Source organism: Amphiura filiformis, chromosome 17, assembly GCF_039555335.1.
Source record: "Amphiura filiformis chromosome 17, Afil_fr2py, whole genome shotgun sequence".
Lineage (NCBI taxonomy): Eukaryota > Metazoa > Echinodermata > Ophiuroidea > Amphilepidida > Amphiuridae > Amphiura > Amphiura filiformis.
In genome coordinates this window covers 793,153-813,408 of record NC_092644.1, presented here as the reverse complement: position 1 = coordinate 813,408, position 20,256 = coordinate 793,153, and the positions used below count along the sequence as shown (strand labels likewise).

Sequence of the window (20,256 nt, the reverse complement as noted above, 5' to 3'; positions counted from 1 at the left end):
TATCTCTTCAAAGTTAGCTACAAATATGATTATGTACCAATCTGATCAAAATACAACTAAAAAAAAGAAAATATTGCAAATAGATTGGATTTCTTTGTACGTAAACTGCACGCTTCAATTTACTATTTATCATTGCAAAATTATTTTGTACACATAGGCCCATGGGTAGATTTACCATAGGGCAGAGTGGGCACAGGCCCAGGTACCATGGTCTTTGGGGGCCAAAACTGATATATATGTACATTTGTGTGACCAAATTAATCTCATATTTGACCATTTTAGCTTTTTGCATAAATTAGTTCCAATTTTAACAATATTCGACCATTCAAGCCCGCATTCAAGCTTCTATATGGCCAAATGTTCTGCGCAGTTCGCGCGCATTTGTACTATCATAATAGCCACGGATATCCAAATTATGCTGATGTGCCTATGAACCTCCAAATAAATCCTCTATTTCATTTATCCCTGTAAAATCAGATAAACACCCTGATTTGGGACAAATCTAAATTACCGGTAAGTATGAAATGAAAATTTCCTTGTGCTTGTATTTCATGCGAAAATGTCCCACCGGGAATGTTTCAAACATTTGCCTCCCTCAATGACATGTGACCCAGATACCACACCACTGGAAACAACACTATTAAGTATGTTTGTTACACGATAATGGGGGGGGGTCAAAAAGTTTTGTCTGTCAAAAGAGGGGGTAAAAAAGTTTAGCGGTCCATCGAGGGGGGGGGGTCAAAAAAGTTTTCGAGCGAAAAATTTGAGGTAGACCAGCCCCCCTACCAAAGTATTAATGAACACTCCCTAACTGGGTGGGCAAATGCCCACCCAGTAAATTATTTTGCCACCCAGTAAATTCAATATCGGCCCATTGCCCCAAAGCGCCCACCCAGTAAATTATTTTGCCCACCCAGTAAATTCAACTGGCCCATTGCCCAAAAGTGCCCACCCAGTAAATTAAATTTGCGCATTGCCCAAAAGTGCCCACCCAGTAAATTATTTTGCCTACAAAAAATTGGGCACCAAATAATAATTATCATAAAACTAGTAGGCCTATACCAAGGTGCTATTTTCTTCAAGTGAAATCAACTTGCATTTTGAAAGTGATGAATAATGAAAGTGGTGTATAATTCTTAACACCTGCCAATTTATTCATTTACCATGTTTACAACTTCGGAGTAGGAATAAATATCACACAGTACGGTATGGTACAAGCTAAAAATTAATATTATTTTGAGCAATTTCCACACAAAACCTGAAAGAATTAATTAAGCCAATAAATTTGGATTCTTGAGTGAGGCGAGTTTTTTAATAGACTTGAAACATTATTTGAAACTTAATCCAGATATACATGCTCCGACATTTAACGTCTTGGTACAAATAGGTAAAAGTATCACAATTATAAAAATAATTTCCTACAATCAATCTAAACATTAAATTTCGTTTATTTTTCATTACTTTTTACATATTCCGACTGGGATTTTACATGGGTCTTTATTATTTTGTGCAACATTGGGGCATATGTTATTTACTTTAATATAAAAATAGACAAAATAAACATTTCAATTAGGCTATAACTCATTACTGGGAAATAGGTCAATATAATCATGACACAAAACGTTTGAAGTTGCCAAAGGGAGGGATGGGGGGAATTTTTTGGTTACTATTACTATAATTTAAAGGAGGGGTCAAAACAGTTTTTAATGGGTATTTTTTTATTTGTTTTTGGTACCGTACTATAGGGGGTCATGTCTCCCGGCCTGTCGGCCCCCCCTATGATTGACGCCCATGGCAGTAGATCATAACTACAGAAACTACTCCATACTGTATATCAACGGCAGATAGCTCAGTCTTCAATAGCTAATTTGCCAATACCCTTAACAGCAGCAGATAGCTACCTCATCATTACTGACATTAGCATAGCTTTTTTTATCAATAGCGATAGCTAATTCATCAATAGGCCTACAGATAACAACAGCAACAGATATCCACTTCATTAATAGGCCTATCGATATCAGCAACATATTTAGATAGCTCACTTCATCAATACCAATATCAGCATGCAATAGATAGCTACTTCATCAATGCTGATGTCAACAGTAGATAGCTACTTCATGATATCAGCAGTAGATAGCTACTTCATCAATACCAATATCAGCAGTACATAGCTACTTTATATCAGCAGTAGATAGCTACTTCATCAATGCCAATATCAGCAGTAGATAGCTACGTCATCAATACTGGTGTTAGCACTAGATAGCTACTTCATCAATACCAATATCAGCAGTAAATAGCTATTTCATCAATACCAATATCAGAAGTAGATACTGATGTACCAATATCAGAAGTAGATACTGATGTAAGCAGTAGATAGCTACTTCATCAATACCAATATCAGCAATAGATAGCTACTTCATCAATACCAATATCAGCATAGATAGTTACGTCATCAATACCAATATCAGCAGTAGAAAGCTACTTCATCAATACCAATATAAGCAGTAGATAGCTACTTCATCAATACTGATGTCAGCCCTAGATAGCTACTTCATCAATACCAAATGTCAGCAGTAGCTGTTGACTTTATTTCAAAAATACACTCATCTATCCTAGGTTCCAGGATCGTGCATAGGTAAAATAAATTGTCCACGTAAAGCCCGTGCGTTGACACTCAAACTGTTGATGTAAGCACGTATATGGAAGGAAGGAAGGAAGATAGCTACTTCATCAATACCAATATCAGCAGTAGATAGCTACTTCATCAATGCCAATACCAGCAGTAGATAGCTACTTCATCAATACTGGTGTTAGCACTAGATAGCTACTTCATCAATACCAATATCAGCACTAGATAGCTACTTCATCAATACCAATATCAGCAGTAGATAGCTAGTTCATCAATACCAATATAGCAGTGGACAGCTACTTCATTAATACCAATATCAGCAGTACATAGCTACTTCATCAATACCAATATCAACAGTAGATAGCTACTTCATCAATGGCAATATCAGTAGTAGATAGCTGCTTCATCAATACCAATATCAGCAGTAGATAGCTACTTCATCAATACCAATATCAGCAGTAGATAGCTAGTTCATCAATACCAATATCAGCAATAGATAGCTACTTCATCAATACCAATATCAGTAGTAGATAGCTGCTTCATCAATACCAATATCAGCAGTAGATAGCTACTTCATCAATACCAATATCAGCAGTAGATAGCTAGTTCATCAATACCAATATCAGCAATAGATAGCTACTTCATCAATACCAATATCAGCAGTAGATAGTTACTTCATCAATACTGGTGTCAGCCCTAGATAGCTACTTCATCAATACCAATATCAGCAGTAGATAGCTCCTTCATAAATACTGGTGTCAGCCCTAGATAGCTACTTCATCAATACCAATGTCAGCAGTAGCTGTTACCTTTACTTCAAAAATACACTCATCTATCCTAGGTTCCAGGATCGTGCATAGGTAAAAAAAACCCAAAAAATGTGCACGTAAAGCCCGTGTGTTGATACTCAAACTGTTGAGGTAAGCACGTATATGGAAGGAAGGAAGGAAGGAAGATAGCTACTTCATCAATACCAATATCAGCAGTAGATAGCTACTTCATCAATACCAATATCAGTAGTATATAGCTACTTCATCAATACCAATATCAGCAGTAGTACTTCATCAATAGGCCCTATACAATTTGCGTAATTTCCTGGTTTTCTCGTTATGTTTTTTAACATATATTTTGCTTCACTGTATGATTGTAACGTAAGATAGTAGCGTATTTTAGTAACATTAAGTTATTTCTTCGTACAGCGCTTTGACCTGTTTGATAAGGCGCTAAATTATTATTATTATTATTATTATTATTATTATTATTATTATTATTATTATTATTATTATTATTATTATTATTACAGACTTGACATTTAATATGGAATATTTTTTCGCAAAATTCCAAGACTGGTCTGGACGGAGTCTGCATAAACCGCACGGGCTAAAAATTAATTGGGTGTGTCTGGAGATGGTGTCAAATAGTTGTTTGATAGAAAATGTCCTTTCCATAACTTTACAGTATGGTGCTCTTAATGTAGCAAACTTGCTTAAAATGGCGGATTTAGTAAGGCTGAATTTGAGTTTTGAATTTCGGACTTTATGCAACATTGTGCTGTTATTATCAAATTTATAGGGGTTTGGGGGTGATATTTCTTCAACTTCGTAAGCAATTGGTTATCATTACAGCTGAAATACACTTGCAATGTACCAATTTTTTTTTTAACATGGGAGGAGCTTAAAAATAGAGTTCTTCAAAGTTGTACGTACTCAGAATTTTAAATGGCTCCCTGGGGTCAAATGTTATAAACTTACGGTGCAAAAGCAACTGCGCTGATTCCTGATTGTCCAATGAACTCACGCTGTTTCTTTGTGTACAATAAGTTTATAGCATTTGGCCCCAGGGGACCATTCAAACTTTCTGAGTGCGTACCACTTTTAAGAGCCATATTTTTAAATCTCCTCCCACTTTCAAAACTGGTAGATTACAAGTGCATTTCAGTTCTGATGAACACATATTTGTATTAAGGTTCAGTAAATATCGCCTCAAACCTCAATACATTTGATAATATCAGAATAATGTTGCTCAAATTCAGAAATTTTACCCCCACAAAAACGAAATTCAGTCTCCTTAAATCCGCCATTTTAGGTTAATTCACTACATTATAAGCGGCATAATGTATACTAATCTAAAAGCACATTTCCAGTCAAACAATTATTTCACACCATCTCCGACACACCCTAATTAATATTTAGCCCGTGCGGTTTATGTAGACCCCTTCCAGACATGTCTTGGAATTTTACGAAAAAATATTCCATATAAAATGTCAAGTCTGTATTATTATTATTATTATTATTATTGTTATAGTATTATTATTATTATTAGATACAACCCGTTAAAAAACACGTCAACGAAATATTGCATATCGTATACCTTTGAAATTTTACTGAGCAATTGTTACATTATAATTTCAATCCTACAAATGAATGTTCTTTTATTAAAGCCATAATGTACGATCTTATAATATGAATTTGGTTAATTATTTCAAACCTGTTTTTTTTGTGCATATTTGTAATGTTTACACGTGTCCCAACTTAACTTGCACCTAAATGGAATCGACCAAATTTGTTGTCTTTGTACATGTGTAGGTCAACAGAGCAAAGTTTGATATAAAGTCATGTCCTCTCAAAACTGCATGTGAAATGGCCGTGGGGTTTCTTTCACTGTACCTTCATGATGCAGTCATGTCTACAGCAGAATTCAATTCGACCTTTGCAGGACTTAAACCCCATTAAAAGCTATTAAACCAAGATAACACTCATTGAAAACAGCTCAACTGATTAAATCATATCTTCTCTGGTTAAATACACACAACATATGTGTCTGCTTTACACGTACAATGGAGCAATGAGCTGGGATTATACTTTCAGTTGGGTGAACGATTATAAAGCGGGCGCTAGAGAACAATTGTGTGTGGTCTTTGTTTACGAAATGAGACAATACGTGCTTATTGTTAACCAGCGTTCTTGAAAATGAGAAACATGGTGGTTTGCAGACTTAACACGGTTTGGAAATAATTTCTTCATATTTTTTGGTGTTATCTGTCACATACATATCCTTCCTAAAACACCAAAGTACGCATATTTCCAAACATCTAAATTAGCTAAAAATTTAGGACATGTTACAAAACTATATTGTCTAGAATTTTAGAAGAGTACTTTTAATATTGGCCGGTTATTTTTCACACAGCGACGTTAACTAGGCAATGTACTATTACCTAAAACATTAACTAAAACACCAAAGTACGCATATTTCCAAACATCTAAATTAGCTAAAAATTTAGGACATGTTACAAAACTATATTTTCTAAAACTTTAGAAGAGTACTTTTAATATTGGCCGGTTATTTTTCACACAGCGACGTTAACTAGGCATATCCCCATACTTTTAACGTAGGCTATTTGTAGAGGTCACGCGTCAATGGGAAAGAGCACTGTGTATTGTGTATAGGAAAAAGACAGTAACTGCAGTATGTGTCATATTCTTCCGTCGACTGACTGGAGTCTGGTTTATGAAACAACCTATGTGTCAATTAAGTGGATCAGTGCGAAAAAACCCTCCTGGAGATAGTGAGTGATTGGTGAAATTTTGGAAATTATTATCTGCGTGAGGATTTTGTACGCAAATGATATACAAATTCAACTCTACAGTGGACTTCGCTGAACAGTGACCTTCGCTTCGCAGGGCAAGTTTGAATCAAGATATACATATCAGTCGTATGGAACATTGAGTGCAATTGAACTTTATAAACAACAACAAGAAGACTGATGTCGGACAAGTAGCAATAGTGTGATTTATAAAGTGTATACATGTATGTTGATGTGCAGAATCATTGTCAATCACATTATACTTTTCATTAAAGATTCAGAAATTGTTAATAATAATAATAATAATAAACAGACACTTAATATAGCGCATTATTACGAAGAGCCTCAATGCGCTTTACAACAAAATATACAAGCATAAAAAACGTTAAAATAACCAACACGCCTAAGAATACAGTCAGAAGGAGAGCAAAACAAGGCCAAAGGCTGAAACTCAAACGTGATGGTTTTACAAAAGCAGTCAAGCAATAAAAGTAAATTACAGTTATAGAACCACAAAATATAGGCAAGCAATATAATGATATAATATGAAAGTAAGCTACAAATATATCAAAGCAAATATAAACATACAAATATTTCAATTACAAATGGCAAGTAATAAAAAGAGAGTATGGATGACCAGCATCCACGCCCTCGGCAAAAAATGAACATGTCAAACAACATTATTTTAATGCAGGCAAAACCTTATATAAACAAACATCAGAATATCGGAGCAAATACATTTCAACAAACTATATGAAACCACTAATGATCAATTATCGGAAAGATCACTAATAATTATGAAAACAAAACCAAATAATGTGATCAAGCAATTAACAAAGATATTACGCAATCCATATGTTGTTGTTCAATTGTTGTGCATTCGTTTGATGTGCATTTCATTGGCCTTGAGTCATTGCAACTCGTAACAGTAACGACATTATTACAAGTATATTTGAAAATCACATGTTGAACCGAAACATTTTAACATTTTGATCACTACATGTAGAGGTATAATTATGTAAAATGACAAAGATTATGCGTACCTATAGAGCTCTAAAGCAGCTAGCTGGTCCTTGTTCGGGCGCAGTCCGACGAGTAGGACCCTTTTTAGTTTACTTACCAGAGTATACTCGGCTCAGACGATGATCATTATCTCACATGGCGCAAGAAACTAAGACGATCTTGCCCAATACAACAGCCTTTGAAAATTAGAAGCTCCCTCCCTTACACCACAATTTTTGGGGGGTCCAGAAATTGTCCTCTGAGTTACTCTCGTTTCCGAACTTATGTATATCGCGGATATACCTTGAGGTAGACACTGGATTTGCAACTTTTTTTCATGACGTTAATCTCCTTCATTTCATTTCATTTCATTTCATTTCATTTTATTTGCCAGAAAATACACATAATAGGCCTACAAAACAAAATTCATACAATATAAAAGTACAATACAAACATGATAAAATACATTTAAAAAAATGAAAATAATGAGGGAAATCGATTTTAAATTAAATACAATCATTAAATTTAATTAAACAATAAATTGACATTCCTACCAATAAAATATCAACAGCAAAAGAGGGGGGGAGCATTTGGGTGAGGTGTGTAGATGAACAGGATACAAGTCAAGAACACAGGGACGAACAAAGAACGAGAGTGCCCTGGCAGGGAAGACCAAATAGTAGCAAATGCCACTTTCGAAGTGGTCAACCTAAAAGCACTCCATGAAGAAACAGAACAAGTGCATGCATGCTGTTCTCCAACCATCTCATCCAAAGGCTCCAAATCTAAAGAAAAAGAAAATAATGATATTGCACATAATAAATTATTTACATTTACATTTAGTTACGAATCATACCAGCCAGCTGGATTGTTTAAAATGTAATTTACAGTTAGATAAAAAGCTAGAAAGACTGATATTCAACTTATCTCTAATGTGGAGAGGTAATGATTGGAATTGCACGGGAAAACGGGTATAAACATTATATTTGAAACAATCTGTCCTACCAAAATTGTGGTGAAATTTTGTAGTGTCAGTATGACGAGTGTTAATTTGAACATAAACAAAAGGATCCACATCATACACACGATAGAGACATTTACTGACAAAAGCTATGGCTAAGTAATGAAATCTGTTTTCAAGTGATGAAAGTCCTAGTTTTTCCAGTCTGAATTGGTAAGTAAGCTCCCCCTAGGTGCTGGAATGCATGAACGTGCCAACCTCTTCTGAACATTTTCAAGACGGTTTATCTGACTTTGTTGATAGGGCAACCATGCAGGAGCACCATACTCAAGAATGGGGCGGCACAGGGTCTTAAAAAGCCTAGTTAAAATAACAGGGTCATTGCAACGGACAATGCGTTTAATAAAACCAACAAGCCGAGATGTTCTAGAGGCAACATGATTAACATGGTCATTCCACTTGAGATTAGAAGAAATAATAACACCCAAATACTTATAATTTTGAACAACACTTAAATTTGAGTTGGAAATTTTGTATGAAGGAGAAGTGCCATCACACGTAACCTTTACTTAGCCTCATGACTTTACATTTAGCTGCATTTAAACACATTTTATTTGTGGTACACCAAGAAATTATATAATCAAGATCATTCTGCAAGATGGTGACGTCATCTTCCGAGTGGATGGGCCTATAAAGCAGAGTGTCGTCAGCATACTGGGGAGGTTAGACTGAACAAAATTGGGTAAATCAAGAACAAACAAGTTAAATAAAGGGGACCTAAAACAGAACCCTGAGGGACTCCCGATAAAACAGGCAACCAATTGGAAGAAGACCCTCTAAACTGAACACATTGAAAACGCTGATTGAGAAATGAAGAAATCCAGTGCCACATGGGGCCACAAATACCATAATTGTGCAACTTACTGAGGAGAATTGAGTAACTGACTTTATCAAATGCCTTACTCCAATCAAGGAAGATGACGTCAACAACTGGAGGATCTCACATCAAGCAGTTGAGCCCAGTGGTGGCAAACTGAGCTGAGGAGGGTTGTACAAGATCGACCTGCGACAAAGCCATGTTGCTGCTTAGAAATTAAACCAACGTCACGCATGTAAACAATCATTTGATTTGTAACCACCCTCTCCAGCAGCTTTCCAACCACAGAGCACAACGTAATAGGTCGGTAGTTCTTTATACTAGAGATGTCACCTGACTTGTGAATCGGTACAACATTGGCTCTCTTCCAGTCATCCGGAATAATACCTTCTCTTAAAGAGCGGTTAAACAGCAACGTAAGAGGCAAAGCAATCTCACCGGCTGTAATCTTAAGCATGGTGGATGTAATTCCATCAGAACCAGGGTCCTTACCAGATTTAAGACGGTTAATGAGATCAAAATCTCATTGGCATTAGTGCTAATGGATGACAGTTGATGAGAACCAATGTGTCCTTCACAAATGGTGTTGCAATCAGAATCAGCATCTGTAAAGTTTGAGGCAAAAATTCATTAAAAGTGTTAGCAATTAAGGTGGGATCTGTGATATCATTGTTATCAACTTTAAACGAGTTAGCACACTGTTTAGCTTTGGATGCCCGGACAAAGGACCAGAATTTAGTCCCATTATTGGAGTCATCAGCAGCAATATCAGCAAGATAATTATGATAGTCTTTTCTTACTTGGGATTTAAGTTTATTTCGGCACTGCTTGTATTTGTTGAGTTTGGTAACATTATTAGGTGATCTACGGTAAGAACGGTATAGCTTGCGCTTCCTTCTGGCAAGATTGATGTTATCCAAGGTTTCTTTGGATTCCTCTTAGCCTTCCTTTTTGGAACAAAGTTGTGAATGCATGCAAGAAATTTGTCCCGGAAAGCACACCAAGCATCATTGATGGATTTATCCTCGATAAGTGCATGCCAATTGATTTTATTAAGATCGTTTCTAAGCCCATCAATGTCAGCCTTGGAATATTGAAAAAATGTGCCAGGAGGAAGAGCAGGTTTAGGAGTAACAACACTGAGAGTGAGATGAATACCAGAATGATCACTGCCAGTTATACCATCATGAGGAGAGACCCTTTGAATAATATTTGGGTTGTTACAGTACAGGTGATCAATAATGGTACCATCCACATCTTCATCAGAGTATCTTCTTGTGATAAAGTCAACATATTGAGTAAGGTTTAATGGATCTAAAGTTTGCGAAAGGAGATTAAAAAGTCTAGTATCTCCTTCTGAGAATCTCCCAGATGGTTGTGTATGTGGAATATCAATATTAAAGTCACCAACAAGCAACACCGCTAAATACGAACTGGCATGCTCAAGAACTTTTTCAACACATTCATTTAAATCATTGAAAAAGGCCAAGTTAGGTTTTTTGTGGCAGTATAGAGTACCATAAAGCAATGTTCCTTTGCGGCATGTGATCTTGGTCCATATGAGCTCGAGATTATCATGTTCAAGTTCCGGAGCCCTAGTAGGTTTGAGAGAGTCTCTGGCTGCAACCATAACACCCCCACCGTTGCGGTTACGATCACGGCGAAAAACTACATAAGGGGAAGTGATAACCTCAGCATCAAATATGTACTCTGCCAGGAAAGTTTCATTAATAACAACAATATCAGGAGATTCCACATCTAGTAAGGTATGGAAATCTGGTAACTTGTTCATGATGCTGCGGGAGTTGAAGAAAAGGGATGTAATTCGATTACATGGTATTGTAGATGAGGTTGATGCAGAAGAGTTGAATGTAGAGTCGGATGCAGATGCGTGAGAATCATTAAATAAAGAGTCGGATAATTGTTGAAAATTAGGCCCGGGGTTGATTTCTATATCCCCGCTGAGTATGAGCTGAAATGTTGGTGTACAATTCGTGAAGTAGCAGAGTCTGCTTTTTGAATACTGCAATGGTTTATGACTATGTGTCCGAGTTACAGACAGATGTGCAGAACCAGGTAAACAAAGACTGGTAGTCGACGCTGTCCCAATAAGAAGGATGATGATATTAAGGGCCGTAAACATCTTTGATGAGGAAACAAGGAATGATCTCACCTTAAATATCTGATGAAATTCGTACTTAGCAGTAAAGGATGCTAGCCTATTAGAAGACAGTAGTAGCTGCAGGCAAGGCTGCAGAATTCTGCTATGTGTAAGCTTAACTCCAGACTGGTCACCAGTAGTAGTAGAATTTGATGAGAATAAGTATAGCTAAATATCACAGCCTTCACAGGTGGTATTAAAATCATTAAAATTATTATATTGAAAGTTACACTGAAAAAGTTTTAAAAAAAGATGAATTTTAGGTCAGGTTTCTTAAGCCAGCAGGCTAGCCATCTTCAAGGGTGCACATCACCAAAAAAAAAGACTTGGGGGTTATAATTACAGTATTTTGGAAGATGCCATCGCTATGAGAAAAACCCAGCGAGATAATAATGATATTCAACAAGACATGGTCCTGTTTGCTCCGATACAGGGTCTGCTCCGATGATTGTGAAAACAATCCGCAAATATAATTTTAAAAACTTATAATATAATAATGTTTTACACAAATCACGATCGCTCAATGATCGAAACTGGAAAATAAATTCTTTAAAGCAAATTTTATATCGACAGCTCATCCAGTACCAGAAGTGGGTAAGTGCAATAGCTGCCCTGTGAACATTTGGCAATATTTACACACAGTATATTGTACTCATCTGCACACGGCAGCTGTATATCGATATGAAAATCGATTGTTTCCTGGTGGGTCATGGTTATATTATTCATTATGTTAACATTATATCCATATCATATTTATTTTTGTTAAGCTATATTTAAAAGTTACATGCAAAGTAACCGTAAAGGCAATATCCAATAGTATTATACGTTGTTTGTCTTAGATGAGTTAACAACTTTTGATCCAAACACAGATGAACAATTGTTAGATTTGATCCCAATCTGGAGTATAAATCTAACGGAAGCATCATATGTGGATAAGAAAATAACATATTGAAACCAAAAACCAAAACTATCCTTAATTAACGTGTTTATTCAGCCAATACATGAATATAGGAAGAATATGTATCATAACGATACACCATTTCCCGGGACCATTCCATTTCCTAGTTTCAACGCCCTGGCATTGAAATTAGAAACGTTCTCCATAGTCTGCACGTTTTGGAGGTCCTTTCCTTTGACAACCATGTTATTGTAAACCCCTTTTCAGAACGTCGAACTTTTACTATGGATGTGACGACCGAGCTTCTTTCTACACAGAACGCCACTTTTAACCACCTTGATAATGTTGAGGTGGACATCGGATTTGCAATTTTTCTCCCAATGTTAATTTTCGTCACTATCGTCATGAACGTTGGGACTGTTGCAGCATTTTGGAAGATGCCATCGCTGCGTGAAAAACCCAGCGAATTACTGATATTAAACCTGGCATGTTCCGATCTACTCACTGGTATGATAGTTTTACCTCTTGGCTCACCCTTGTACATAACACCAAACCAATGGCCAATGGGTGAAATCGGCTGTGCTATATTTTTGTTTTTCATCGACATAAGCGTTCATGGAACTCTGTTTGCGCTTATGACAATAAGCGCAGATCGCTTCTTGTTAGTATATCTGGAATATCCTCAATATATGAAGATCATAACGCGTAAAGGAGTGTACAAAGTGATCACATCAGGCTGGTTATTTGCTCTGTTGACGGCAGTTATAGAAATGGCATGTTGGGAAAAAGCCAAGGGACTTAATGATGTAGCGGGTGGTATTGACTACTCCAAGATCTGTTTATCACCACCGCGGAGAGTTCATAATTTTGCCCTGTCCTTCTTCATTATTCTCTACCTATGTCCCGTGATCTTAGTGTGCACGCTCAGTGTTGCGTTTCTTTACCAGCTCCGCCTTCGGTTGAAGAAGACAACGACATTGACACATGAGTTGAAGGTGTCTTCCAATGTATGTGGCCATTCAAGTGATACTGCGTCGGAGACAATACTGGATGCTGACCAAAACGTTGCTCTTCCCAATCAGAAAGGCGGGCATGCGGAGGCAAATGTTAGAAATCGCTACGTCAAACCAGGAATAACTCTTGTTGGTTTGGTATCAGCCATGGCCATTTGTATGTTACCATACAGTCTATATGTGCTTTACAGCGATATCGCGGCTGGACATGGTAAATGCGAAAAATGCAGTGATCCCGATCTTATCTATGGATTGATCCTGATGCAGTTTTGCAATGCATGTCTTGACCCATTTATCTACGTTTTGACTAGGAAACGAGTTCGCAAATTTTACCGCACATGCTGCAAACGACAATCGGCTTACTGACTATACTGATCAGATCAACAGCAATTCAAGTGCAAACTTTGAAAGCGGTTTTGTAATTTTTATTTTGTCCCAGGTTTCGTGTTACGTATTCGATTTCGATCAAATTGCAACTGACATGTTGCTTTTTTCTCTCATAACGGATGAAGGGCGATGACCTGAACTTGTCATTGCGTATATCGAAGGGTTAGTGCAACGGGGCTAAAAATTGGGAATTTCGAGATATGAGCAAAAACGTTTGCAGATAGTTCTTTGTTGCTCTAAACACCAGAGACCCCCTACGTTGCATATACACACACTTGGAAGCTTCGCAGATAGCCCTTTTTATTGCACTAAACAAAATTCCACTTTTGCTCTTGAAGTCTGATTTTGAAATCCATATGTAAATTTCAACACAAATAGCCTTTGTGTCCAGAATATTCTCAGTGTTCTCAGGATTATTTTGGTACCAAAACTTCAATATCGCCAAAAATGCAGATAGCCCTTACTTACACTAAACCTTCGCTTACTTTTTCGTAACTGAACATTGTGAAGTAACTCTGAAAAGCTGTTTTCCAAGGAACGAGAGTAAAATGTAGTCAGAGTATTATTAGTTTTAACTTTAAACGACTTGCATTGGAAACGTGATGGTTTGTTCATTTCACTATCTAGGCCAGCACGAAACTGAGAATGTTCTTGATCATATATACTATATTTGATATCTGCACTGTCAGATTAAAACACCTTATTTAAGCATGAACTTCCCTGAGTTTCCCGCTTCGGGGAATCACCGGGAAATAGCGACTTTAAATATGAAGATTGATATGAAGGATTGCAATGCATGTCTGTCTTACACGGCATTTATCAAGGCGATATACACGCAATATACTCAATATTGTAACCCGGATGTTCTGCATTCTTTATATACTGATCGTAATCAGTTTCCTTTTGTCACTACTAGAGGAGGCTTAAAAACAATTAGCCATTTATATATTATGTAGTTTCAACGGTAATTGATCGTTAGGAACTCGCTCCTAAAGCACCGCATTTTTACAGGTCCTGAAACTGTCTTCTCCGCCAAACTCTCCTTTAAGAGCTTTTACCTTTTTACCATGGATATGACGACCGAGCTTCTTTCCACGGAGAACGCAACATCTGATCGCCTTGAGGTGGATATTGGATTTGCAATTTTTCTCCCGATCTTCATTCTCGTGACTACTGTCATGAACTTGGGGACTATTATAGCATTTTGGAAGATGCCATCGCTGCGAGAAAAACCCAGCGAGTTACTGATATTAAACTTGGCGTGTTCCGATATAATAACAGGTGTATTTGTGTTACCTCTGGCGTCTCCTTTGTACATTATACCAAATCAGTGGCCATTTGGAGAAATCGGTTGTGCTATCTGGATATTTTCAGTCGATATCAGCCTTCATGGAACATTGTTTGCTCTTTCAACAATAAGTGCAGATCGGTTCTTGTTAGTATATCTGGAATATCCTCAATATATTAAAAACGTAACGCGTAAAGGAGTGTACAAAGTAATCGCAGCAGGCTGGATATTTACTCTAATAACGGCAGTTATAGAAATGGCGTGTTGGGAAAAAGCCAAGGGACTTAATGATGTAGCAGGTGGTATTGACTACTCCAAGATCTGTTTATCACCACCCCGGAGAGTTCGCAGTTTTGCCCTATCTTTCTTCTTTGTTCTCTACGTATGTCCCGTGATCTTGGTGTGCACTCTAAGTGTTGCGTTTCTTTACCAACTCCGTCTTCGGTTGAAGAAGACAACGGCAATGACACATGAGTTGAAGGAGTCTTCCAATGCACGTGGAAATACTGCAACCTGTACCAGCCATTCAAGTGATACCACGGAGCGGTCCACGGAGGTATCCTCCGCGGTATCCTCTGCCCCTAATGAAAAGCCCAGTTCGCAACAAGTCGCTACTCTTCCTAATCGGAAAACCGGGTCAGAGGCAAATGTTAGAAATCGTTATATCAAACCAGGAATAACTCTTATCGGTTTGGTGTCAGCCATGGCCATCTGTATGTTACCATACATTTTCTATGTGTTTTACAGCGATATCGCGGCTGCGCATGGTGAATGTGACAACTGCAGTAATCCTGATCTTATCTACGGATTGATCCTGATGCAGTTTTGCAATGCATGTCTTGACCCATTTATCTACGTTTTGACACGAAGACGAGTACGCAAATATTATCAGACATGCTGCAAACGACAATCGGCTTACTAACCATGCTAACTAATACTGATTTACTAAGAGTAATTAAAGGCTTATTGTAATATTTCCATAACAATAGATCAGTATTTCTTTTGTCACATTTTAATTTTGAGCCAAACAACTGAGTTAAAGTAAAGAAAATTATAATTTACTTCCAGCGCCGATGTCGCCAGTGCATGTCACTCCGTCGGTTGTCATTGCTACAGCAAGATCCTTTGATTGTTGTATAGCCGTCCCGCACGCCATGTACATGTACGTATTGTGTTATGAACATCACGTACGTGTTCGATTAATATTTTCATCGTAATAATGCGCTTTAATATTCAAAATCTCAGATTTTGACAAAACTACGGTACCCAAAGTCTTGATTTTTGCAGAGTATGTTAGTTTAATAAAGTACATCATAATCGTGAACAAATTTGGCAAACTATTGAGGGCGTCCTCCACAGCCAATGTTACAATATGGCTTTAAGGTGCCACCAAAACTATGATAGAGTTTTATGCTCACAGCCGTCGTTTCTATGAGCTTCAACTGACTATAATATTGTAAAAATGACAATAATTAAGCTTTTTGAGCTCAGTTTATTTTCATAACTGAACATGATTAAGAAATTATGAAAACTGTTTTTGAAGGAACGAGAGTAATGTAGTCAGAGTCAGTTTTTAAAATTGTTATTAAAACGACTTTAAATTTAATCTCATGTCCGACGAAACCGGGAATTTTCTTAATCATGTACATACTAAATACGTTTACTATTTAAAGGAGCTAGAGGTCTCCGGCAATCACAAGATTGTGCCTTATATTAGGGGTGGGCACTGAGCAGTTTTTCTATGGCCAAATTGCAATGTAAGATATTGCCAGATTTGCTTAAATTACCATTTTATTCAGAAAAATGACAATTATTACACAAGTTTGATGCTAAGAATAATAAGAATTATTTATATTATGAATTAAATGTATCATGTAACTGTACAATCTAAAATGTGTAAAAAATGTGTAAACTATTTACTTAATGATTTGCGTAAATTGTCAATATTTTCGGGAAAATAGCAATACTATGTAAGTTATACAAATTTGTGATAAACAATGAATTGAATATATGAATACAAAACCCACCCAAGTCCATACGTTGGCTAAATTGAGTTAAGCATGGGAAATTGTTGCTATACATAGGTCTGTCATATGTATGAAACTCAAATTCATCCTCTGTGTCTATTGAGCATGTGAAAAATAGCATGTATGAAAGAACCACCCAATTCCACTATTTGAGTCTTGTAACACATTGATTGAAATCCAGTATGTATAAAAGTCCACTTGTAACACATTCATTGCTAGAGAGTGACTTTTGAAAAAAAAAATGGGTTTAATAAAGGAAAGTGTGTGGTTTATATTACATGGCAGAATGCTTATCAACATTATACATACCTGTGTGCTTTATTTAGTATTATCTTACTAGTGGTAATCTCATTCTAACATTATTGTCTTTGTATATGATTCAAAAAACCACCCAAGTCCAAAATTTAAAACGAACCCCACGAAGTCCCTGAAATGCTAATCGTCATACCTAATACAGGTTAATCCACTCATTTTCACGTAAAACTTACCATATTGACCAGGTAAATCTAACTGAAGGAATTAAAATGATACACAGGTTTTTCTCTCAAAATCACTTCCCATGGACTTGGGTGAGTTCTGTATTCATGTATTCAATTGTTTTATGAATTAGTTGTAATTTATTACATGTACAATAGTTTATTAAGGCACTGCATATTTTTTACAGTGTAAAATGTGTAAAAATCATAATGTTGATAGCATACGAACTGATTTACACAGCTGGCATTTACACACTCCTTTGACCTAGTCTGAAATGTTTATGTTCTATGAAAATGAATTGCTTCCGGTGATGATCAAGACTCGGGCTCGCATGACCCGAGTTGTGCATTTTTTTGCACTCTAATATGTGTAAACTATTGCCAGACCACTTGTCAAGTGCCTCACTGCAGCAGACCTTTCTAAACAGGCTGCCTCCGTAGAAAGGCAAGGCGTCTCGCAACTAAAGTGACTTATAATTTGAGGTACCGTACTTCAACTGGTATCAGGGACGCCAGATCAACACACATATTCAGCTTCTCGGGCACACAGGTTTCATGGACCCCCCCTAACCAGATGTCGAAGAACTGTGGAGGTGGATACTATCAAATCCTGTACTGAACTGATGGTGAATCGCTAGAAATTCCTGACTGTTAAAGGGTTGAATAAAACGGTTAGGAACTCTGCGACATCGGAGAAGCCGAATATGGGCTCATCTGGCGCTCCTGATACCATCAGATAAACCAAATTACATCCTGAATACGCGGAATATCCTTCTAATATTAATATAATTTTAATATTTTGAAATTCGCGATACAATACAAATTTTATAGCAAATTATTAAGCATTGATAGTTTTGATATTTAACAGTTCTCATAGTAAACTTTTTAAATCTAATGATATGTACATAATAAAGTGTATGTAGCTGGGCGGAAAAGATGTCCATCAATTAAAAATATTGACCTTTCGTATTGAACATAATTATCATACATAAGGTTTCCTTAAAGACTTAACATTTTTAGGTCTTTTATAAAAATGTATGTATATTTTCAATACAAAAGGTCAAAATTTTCATGAAGGACAGTTTTTCCTCCCAGCTAAATATTTAAGTATACAGGGGAAAGAAGAACTACGCATCGCACACTAGCACAATTAAACATGAATTTACAAATGGAATCATTACATGCAAAGGCATATATACCAGAGTAAAAATTCCGGACATACATGCCTGTGCGGGGACTTGAACCCCAGACTTTGTCATCTGTGGCGAGGATTCTGTGATCTTTGCTACACAATTTTGAATCAAGATATCAATATCAGTTGTCTGGAACACTTAGTGCAACTGAACTTGTAAACCAGAACAAGATGACTGTCGGATAAGTAGTAATAGTAGTGTTTATGTGCAGAATCATTGTACTTTTCATTAAAGATTAAGATATTGTTAACTTAATCAAAGAGTGTGTTGTTATTGTGTGAGAAGTGGGAAAATTGGTATTTGGCCTTGAGTCGTTGTGATTAGTAACAGTAACGAAACTATTATAATCACATTTGAAAAAATCATAATGTTGAAACAAGAAACTGAAACATTTTAGCATGTTTTAAATGGCAAAGGTTATGCGTAGCTATAGCAGATAGCTGGTTCTTGATAGGGTGTAGTTCGACAAGTAGGACTTCTTTAGTCAGACTATACTCACCTCAGACTATGATCACTATTTCACATGACGCAAGAAAGACGAATCGCGAAAGTCCAGTGCTGGGCGGTTGGTGGACTTCCGCGGTTAATGCTCTGCGTGCTAGCCATAGGCCTCAACATAAAAAGTCCAAGTTTTGAAATTTTTTGTCAAAATATCAAGAGCTATCTTAAGAACTACTAAACCAATACTAGGCTTGTTTGTACTCATTTTAATGCAGTTTTCATGCTGATTCCAAATATGGTCATGAAAATTTACAATTCTGAAATTTTTGAATTTTTAAACAAAATTTGAAACATGTCGTCTGCAGTCGACACCCGCGTGAAGAGAGTTAATCAGAGTCTGCGTATAGTTGGTAAACCAAGGGAAACCCGGGTCATACTTGTCGGACTAATCGGGTGGGAGGACATTCCGCCATAAGTCCGCCTTTTCAGAGAGGACCAAGGGCAAGGTGACATTCAATGAGTGGGCAAAATTTACGAAAATTTGCCAAAAAAGGAATAAGCAATCTTACAATTTTTGGCGGTTAGCATCCCAGAAAGGGTAAGAGGGTGGAAGATGTTTTACCAGCGGGCAGCTTCCCCCCCCCCCAAGGACCATGGGCAACTGCGCTCCACAGCGTCTCTGGGAGAGACGACTGGCTTCCGCAAAATATATGGACAATCCGTGGGGACCTGCAATATAGACAAGTATGCGAACAGCAGAGAACAACAGACAAATTATATGAAAGCCTTATAGCTCAGCGGACATTTAAGATCTAGCTCCGAACCAAGCAATATTTAGTGATATTTAGACTAACCTCAGGAAGGATCTAGGCTACACTTGTTTAAAGTAACCGTGCACGTAGTTATGGTCTTGTGAGTATTAAGAGATAGCAAAATGTTTGGTTAGCGGTTAAAGGATCTGAATTATTAATTAAGTAGAGAAAATAAAGGATTATGTACAATTTAGAATGAGAAAATTAAAAGCTCCATCCCTTGCATGACAATTTAGGAGGTCAAGAAATTATCATCTCGGCTACTCTCCTTTCAGAACCTATAATCTATATACCGTAGATACGACATGATAGTGATACCTTGAGATGGATATTGGATTTGTAACTTTTCTCCCGATGTTAATTCTCCTTAAATTACAGCATTTTGGAAGATGTCATCGCTGAACACCCAGCGAAATAATTGATACTAAATATATATGACATGTTCCGGTGTGCTTGCAGGTATGATTGTGAAAATAAACTGTTGCATTTGAAGGTAACCGAGTTATGG

The 20,256-nt window shown here is 36.9% G+C and overlaps 2 protein-coding genes across 2 annotated transcripts; both read left to right on the top strand.

Annotated features, from left to right (window-relative positions):
- The first annotated feature begins 12,515 nt into the window (after positions 1-12,515).
- LOC140138300 (allatostatin-A receptor-like) lies at positions 12,516-13,490 on the top strand. The gene has a single exon (XM_072160211.1). The coding sequence runs from the start codon at positions 12,516-12,518 to the stop codon at positions 13,488-13,490; it is 975 nt and encodes a 324-aa protein (XP_072016312.1).
- Positions 13,491-14,578: 1,088 nt separating this feature from the next.
- On the top strand, positions 14,579-15,721 carry LOC140138299 (D(1A) dopamine receptor-like). The gene has a single exon (XM_072160210.1). The coding sequence runs from the start codon at positions 14,579-14,581 to the stop codon at positions 15,719-15,721; it is 1,143 nt and encodes a 380-aa protein (XP_072016311.1).
- Positions 15,722-20,256: the final 4,535 nt, after the last annotated feature.

Bases quoted from the DNA above. Each gene is read 5' to 3' on its own strand.
- LOC140138300 (XM_072160211.1), top strand. From the start codon at position 12,516: ATGAACGTTGGGACTGTTGCAGCATTTTGGAAGATGCCATCGCTGCGT.
- LOC140138299 (XM_072160210.1), top strand. From the start codon at position 14,579: ATGGATATGACGACCGAGCTTCTTTCCACGGAGAACGCAACATCTGAT.